At 40.4% G+C, this 8,057-nt stretch overlaps 1 protein-coding gene across 1 annotated transcript in view; it reads right to left on the minus strand.

Annotated features, from left to right (window-relative positions):
- Positions 1–7,588: 7,588 nt before the first annotated feature.
- Positions 7,589–8,057, minus strand: part of LOC101854032 (loricrin-like) — a 1,066-nt gene continuing 597 nt past the window's right edge. Inside the window, exon 2 of the mRNA XM_005103959.1 lies at positions 7,589–7,705. Within this exon, the coding sequence (XP_005104016.1) occupies positions 7,589–7,705 (117 nt within the window). The remainder of the gene's footprint in view (positions 7,706–8,057) is intronic.

Raw genomic sequence — 8,057 nt, forward strand, 5'->3', positions numbered from 1 at the left:
ATAAACACACACACACGCACACACACACACACACACTCACACACACACACACACACAGAAACAAACGTCAAAACAAACAAAAATACAAACATACAAAATACTACCCATTTTAGATCCCATTTTTCTTAATTAAGAGACTAGGGACATTACTCTTTGCTGACATCACTTAGATTTCTCAACTATCTATTAATTTTATCTCAGATTCCCTTCATCTCCCACCCCCTTCCTTTGCCTTACTTTGTAATCTGTGGGTACTTTATTTTTTAAATTTTTTTTTTTTGGGGGTGGTGAGGGGATGTTTATTGTGTTTATTTAAACGTGATACCTTTCGAGGCCCCCAAACCCCAAACATTTTAGAGCCTGTGAAAAATCGAAAATACTTTCTGTGTTTGATGGCCATTGGTCTTTGTATAATATTAAGTTAAACATCCCATTTAACTCTGCAAGGTTACTTAAGAAATGGGACATTAATTTAACGTCCATCTCCGATAGGACTTAACAAAGTAGGCGGATAGCTTTAAACATCCTCTAAACAACCTAGGACCAGAACGCTCCGCCGGTAAGGATTCGAACCCGCGCCACCCGTTCTGTAGTCCAGTATATTAATATAGATGTTTGAGACAGACGTTAAAAATGCTAAAAAGGAGTCTAAATTTGCTAGGTGACATGGATGGTAAATGTCATTTCAGGGTAGACCTAAGCTGTAAAGCACAATTGGAATAATAATGAAAAGTATCACACAACGCCAGAACATTTTACGGACACATCAATGTTGGTCGCCTTAGTGCATTTATTCATTCATACATTCACTCATGCACTCATCCTTTCATCTACTCATCCACTCATTTGCTCATTCACTCTTTCCTTTTTTCTTTCTTTCTTTCTTCTCTTTCTTTCATTACTAGCTAAAGATTAACTCAAGTACACGCACCAGTGCTCGTCAACCTGAAAACCCTATCCCGGTAACCACTTGGTACTATAATTTGCCAGCATGTACAAACATCTCTTGACATCTGAAGCCTCCAAGTTTCGTTTTCTAAATAAGTGAGACATCCCCCTGACCCAAGCTCTCCGGCTGGTGGCAGAGAGACGTCTCTTTCTTCCCGCGAATCCCAAAAGGGTATAAGCGGCGGATAAAAGTAAAGTAAATATGTGAGACCACTCTGGTAAATTGAAAATGTATTCTGCCCCCACTGACACAATTTAGATAATTTAGGAGGCGGTCTGCTGCGACCCTGTCTACCAGTTGTATATAGCATTTCAGCAGCAAGACGGAAATGTTCGATTAAACAGGCTTCCCCTCTTGTGAATATAACTGGAGTCTTACCAACCACTCCAACGCGTATAGAAACACAAATATTCAATGACCCTACCTTAGCTCCCAACGTTCTAAAAATCCCAGTTCGCGGAAGCGAAAGGGGCTGCCGAGCCGAGCATAACCAAAAAAAAGGAAAAAAAAAACAGCGAAAAGGATCTTTACGGCTGCTTCCACCTTTCCTCCTCCCCGGGAGCTTCTAGAGCCGCCGTATGTGACCATCTTGAGTGCTGATGCTCAGAAGAGAATTGCAGATCTAAATGTCTTCAAGATCGGAGATGCACTACGACAAGCACTGGGATACGACCCAACCATTGGGAGAAGTCCATGGGAAAACGGGAATAGTCACAGACTGAAAATCGTGAAGATATCCATATTTTGAAGGTTCTTTGACTCATAAATGTATTTCTGTTAAAATGCTGGTTGATTGTTGTTGTCAGATTTCCCATTCAACAAACATAACAGTAAACCATCAATTGAACAAATACAAAGTTTTGAGTTCACATTTTGAAAAAAAAATGATACCCTCTCCCTAGGGCCTTCTTTCACATCTCCAGTGGACAGCCTACAGGCCGAGGCCAACACCCTATCACTCATAATTAGAAGAAACAAACGTTCATTACACTACGAAGTCAAATAAAGCTCAATACTCGAAAACCCAACTGACGACTTTGTTTTTCAAACTCTTCCGGACATAAAATGTAAAATACGAAAGCAACGACAAATTATTACGATGTAAGCCTTTCAACCCCCGAAGACCTTGAAAACATAAACTTTTTAGAAAAAGATAGAGAGCAATTTTTCCTGGATCTCCCTCCTTTGCACGTCACCAAAGCAACAAAAAAAAAAAAAAGGAAAAAAAGACCATATTATACAATTCATGCAAAACTGTATACATAAAACCCACACAGCAATGCACCGATGTAGAGAAAATCTTCAACGATGGTTCTAAATCGGACTCAGCTGTAGACACCGCTGCCCTATCCACAAACACCACTCAACAGAGGAGGCTTTATTCCGCTGCTTACTTAAAAAAAACCCAACTACATTAGCCACATGAAATTTAAGTTCATAGAAAAGTTTTCCCAAGTTATCTTTTCTCATTCTGACTGATACATTGTCTTGCCTCACTTCACGTGTATATTTCATACTTTTAAACCCCAAAAATAGTTTAATTACAGTTGGGGATTAATTCCTTGACAGAGCAGGTAAAGCTTACTGTGTTTGTATAGTTACCTAGCCATGCAGGTGTCTAAGGAAACCAAAAGGTCGGCCGTTTGGCGAAGGAATCCTTGTTCCTCCTGTCGGGATCAACAGAAAACACCCTCCCACAGGCAGACTTCAAAAATAAGGTCAAGATCTATACCCTCAGTTTGTGGGAGGAACAATGGAATGAATGAGTAAACAACAAAACCCCGCAATATGACGTCCAAGCTGGGACAAAGAAAGCCTTGGGGTCTCTCGAGAAAAGAACTTATTTCAGCAAAATTACTAATTGGACTTACTTCCCTGACACATTGATGCCCCCTGCCGTAAGATGAAAAACCTTTAAGAGTTGGATGCGATGCAAACCTCATGATCAGGCACATCTTTACTATAATGTCCGGACTTTGGAGAGACCCGTTGAAACTATTCGAAATATGCTCATTTTCTCCACGTTTGATCCCAGGAGAATTCTCGATTTTATAATGACCATTGGTCTTTATTCAAAGATGTAGAAAGTGCCATTTTGAAAATGCAAACTGCTGTTTTTAAAATAGAATTTTTATAATAAAATTTTAACCCTCAACCATTCCGATTTTACAAAGTATAACTAAATAACCAACAACGACTGCTGAGTGTGAGACTCCGCCGTACGCCATTGTGATAAGTGACGTACGGCGGGGTCTTACAGCGAGCAGTCGTTATGCAGTTGAGAGCGCCGCAAAACGCTAACTGAACTGAAATATACCGAAAAAAACCCCGCAAATACCCACAAAGCACTGCTGACTGAAGTACCCAAGGTCTTCGTCTTCGAGATCTAATCGTGGGATGTAGAAAACTTTCCGGAGTAACGTACGGTACATCATGGTGCACATGTCGTTAGCGCTCCTTGCTTTACAGAAAGTATTACAGAAAGTTTATTTAAGCATTAAGTTAGCCACTGTAACATTATCGGCCACCCGCGACAGCACTGAAGTGGTTGGCGAGCCATGAAAGCGACCGAACAATCCGTAAAAGGCCACGTTCAGCGTTCGAACCAAGAACGCTTACATTGGACCCTAGTATGGTACAAAATGAACCAACAGCTCCACAAAAATGCTTGGATAAAAAGAGTAAAATACAAAGAAAAATAAAAAGATAAAGAAAGAAAGTCTTTGAATTGATGAAGAAAGCCAATAGTGGTGCATAGTATCAATAAAGCTCTCACTAGAAAAGAAAATAGTAATAGAAAAAAAGAAAGACACGAAACGAAACGATAGAGAAGCTTAACCACGCTTTCCTCGTTCGTTTTTCATTTCAAGTCTCTTTGAAATTTTCGCTGGTCAAAGAAAATCGGCCAAGTTGAGTGTTCTCCCGGTCTTTTCTCCCTCCACTCCACGGCCTCTTCAATTTGTCTAGTCTCTGCATAAATATACGATTGCTATTTTCCCTTCGTTCTGGGTTCTTCCTCATCTTTAGGTCTTGGCTTAAAAGGGGAAATTTCTATTCCGAATGACGGCTCCAGCAGTTCCAACTATAAAATTTTTTTAAAAAGACCCCCACCAAAATAAAATGATAATCGCCCCCCCCCCTCCCTCCCCTAAAAGAAAGAACTTTAAGAAAAAAGACAAAAAAGAAAGAGAACACAATCCGACGAAAAAAAGAGGGGGAAATAGCAAGAAAAGGAGAAGAAAGAGAAAGCGAGAGGAGATGCCTTTGGTGTAGGGGCGACTATTGAAACTTGCGACACAAAACAAACAGGACACAACCCACACCCAGATTGATTCCAGGAGAGACAATAGCACAGAAACTCTGCTCCAAAGGATCCCTGGCCCACGGCTGGTGGACAAGAGTCCTTCTATGCATAATCTCCTGCTAATATTAATTTTCTGTTTAAACATGCCCAGCCGTTTCCGCGAAACCCTTTTGCTTGCATAATGTCTTTCTATTTTCGCAAGTTTGGGACGTGGGGTGAGGAAGGGAGGCGGAGGAGACAGAAAAAGAGGGGAGGGGGGCTGGTATGGCATGATCTCAAAATTGAAATGAACTTTGTTGAAAGTCTGGTTTAAAGAAATATAAAAAAAAGAGAAGAGAAAAAGTGATCGGATTGTTAAGTCCTACCCACAACCTCCATCCCACCCGCATCCAAATCCTCATTGGTACCTCCCTCCCCGCCATGCCTCCCCCTGCCTCTCTCCGATTGATCTAAAATGATTTTTTTAAAAGGAAGTGGGTAGTTATGAGGGTTCTGGGGAGAGGTATTGGCTTTTTTAATTTGGATTTGATTTTAAGAACTGTAGGTTTTTGTATTTGGAACAATGTCTAAGGTGATAAAAATGGGTAGGGATAGATTGGCTGTGTGTGTGGTATATTATTATATCGCTTACAGCAGTGGTTTTCAAACCTTTTTTCGACCACCGCCCCCTTTTTCACCCGGCCGAGTCCGAGCGCCCCCTGCTCCGCCCCAATCATCAATACGACATAACGACATGCATAATATAATAACAATCACAAATAAAGAGAGAGCTAAAAAAGTAGGGTACAAAATAAAGTGCCTAAATTCTAATGATTTGGTTCTGAATATTAGTTGGGTCACAAATCACCATCATTATAGAGTCTTAAATTAAGCGTGTACGAGTGATAATAAAACACATTTTTTTCTTCAATGTTATGCAAGGGCACTGAGAACAAAATACTGTCATTTTATGCATATATATGTGTCATCGGTATTAAACGATTAGTGTTGTTAACATTAATAAAAGTAAAACATGTATTATGACATGTACAGAAGCAAAACACAAAAAAGAACCCTAAAACAGTGATCATTAGTTTGAAAACAGATTGACATTATTTTTATGAAACGTTTTCTCCCTTCAAGGTGCAGCAATAAAGTTGCCTGAGATTTGTATATCAAATATCTCCATTGAAGAACATAAAAATATTATTAAGCTGTTTAAATGTGAGAATCCACACGAAAGAAAAAGTATGCATGGATCTTAGTCTGTAATTATCACCATCATCGTAATCATCGTCATCGTCATCATCATCAGTTTTATCAGCAGTGGCAGGACATGCACATAACAAACTCTATTAAACAAGTGAATATTTTGCTTTTGAAAAAGAAGAAAGAAAAGCAAACAAAAAAAATATAAAAAAATAAAGAAAAGACGTATTCAGGTATCAAGTAAGTGTAAACTACGGATTAAGCATATACAAATATAAGTCATTGACACTGCCCTAATGGTGAGACGAAACCAACTTATCAACATCAGGTTTCAGATTGGTCAGTGGAAGCAGACGCAAATCGCCACGCTCTGTGATCCCTAGTTTTTTCCTCTGCTTCGTCAACAACCTTGTCACTGCACAGAATCCCATTTCTACTAGACAGGAGGTGGGAAAAGCGATGAACAACAACTTGATATATATTCCCACAGGGAGGGATATTTGTCTTGCACAATAGTTTTCAATCAGAATGACTGGTACGACTTTTTGAACAAAGATTTGATTTCAAAGTCACTTTTCACTGTCAGCTCTTCTTCAATTGCCACAGTCAAGTCACCATCTGTTCTAGTATTGAGTGGGTCCAGTACCCAGTCTGGAATTTCCAGTTAAAAGATATCAATGAACCTTGTCTTCGCGATCATATCAGCATCAGTGGCGGTGGGTGGACCAACATTTAGGTGGGGCTTAGGTTTCTTCCAGCTTTTTACCACCAAATAGAAAGCAATAAGAATTAAACTGTGATGATTTTTCTATACTCACGGTGAGCCACGGCAGTTTGAGAACCATTCAAACGAGAAGAGTTGCCTTTGTTTTCAATCTCTTTGTCCTTAGTTAAATTCTTGTTGATGGTGGGGACGAAGCCGATTCACCTCCAAATTTCCTCTAATTAGTTTTCGTGTGATGAAAAAGTTATAACTGTTAAATCTCAGCAGCACAAACACAAACATGCACACACAGCACTTCAAACATAATACTTCTATGAGCTGGATTAGGCCGTGTAGTCGAGATAGTTGAACGCACCCAACAAAGAACCAAGGAGCGCATATGTATCTGTGTCTGTGGGGGAAAGTGTGTCGTAAACTTTCACCCCATTGTCAGGGCTAGGAGAGCGTGAGCCCGCGGTACATTGTTATTTTTCCCCAGTCTTCTACCTTTTTACAAGAAGAGTTTCATTAAGGATGGACTGTGGGAAAAGGGCTCGTCTTTGCTGAGCCCTAAAGACATTTGATTGGCTGCTGGGTTACTATAGTTGTAAGCGGGAACAACAGTGATTGGATAAGCGAGCAAGCCGCCAGGTTGATCACTCTGTGTTCATTCCGTGAGGTCATAACGGTTTCAACTGCTAATTTCATTATGGAGAAATTTTCATTTACTTTAGGATAGAGTTGGGTGGTGGTTGGGGAGGGGGTAGGGGCTCAAGCCCGTGAGCCCTTCACTACCCACCGCCACTGATCAGCTTGCAAATCTCTGAGGTGGTTGGTATATATTTCTAGTTCCTCGTCAGAAACCCGCCCTTCTTTCAGTGTCTCTGTCAAGCTGGGAAACTGAGCAAATTCTCTTCTGCCAATGTTTTGGTGAAACATTTCCAATTTCGACAAGAATGACGAAAACATGGATTTTGCCTTGATTAGGTTGGTGTCATCGAGTTCAAAGCGTGGACGTTGATCATGTTACTTGATGACAATGGCCATTGTGTCATGCAGACTTTCATTCAGGTTTTTTGCCAACAAATTCTGTCTGTGAATGACACAGCGAACAGTTAGTACTCCAGGGACTGATTTTTTCAAGAAGCTCATAAATCCACGATACCGACCAGTCATCGACGGTGCTCCATTTGTTGCACAGGCAACCATATTGGCCAGAGGAATCTGTTTCTCCTCCAAAAATTATTGGATCACTTTGAAAATGGACTCGACTTTGGCATCTGTTTCCAACATTTTCGCAAACAACAATTCTTGCATTATTTACCTCACCATATTATATGAACCGATATCCAGTTGAAGGCGGAACTCACGTCTTTTAAGAATTTTGCACAATGATTCCTTAACATTTGCTGACATCCCACCCATACGTCTTTGAACGGTATTGTCACGTAGTGGCAAGAACTTTCACCACAGGCTCCGGGGCACGGTGCAGGACTGTGCTGACCACCTCTCTTATTGCAGACAATATGAGGTCCTCGCCGAGAGTACGTGGTTTGCCTGCCTTTGCAATTAGCAGAGATAAATTATAAGTTGCTCGTAAGTCTTCGTCAACCCAATCGACGTCGGCTGCAAACATCGATTTAATTGATTTTTATTTCTGAAAATTGATCTTTAGAGTTTTGAAGTATGCCAGATCTTTCTCAGATTTGCCAGGATGAATCATCTTTATAAGGGCTTTGAGTGCTGGGAAAGAAAGTTCTCAGTAATAAGTAGTATTGTAAACTATGCCTAAGTTATCAATTTTTGTTTTTGTTTTTTATGTGACTTCTTTCCCTTCACCATTTCTTAAGTTGCATTTCATGAAAATTTCACACCGCCCCCTTAACGCCCACCACCGCCCCCAATCGCCCAAT

This window comes from Aplysia californica, unplaced genomic scaffold (genome assembly GCF_000002075.1).
Source record: "Aplysia californica isolate F4 #8 unplaced genomic scaffold, AplCal3.0 scaffold00398, whole genome shotgun sequence".
Taxonomy (NCBI): Eukaryota; Metazoa; Mollusca; class Gastropoda; order Aplysiida; family Aplysiidae; genus Aplysia; species Aplysia californica.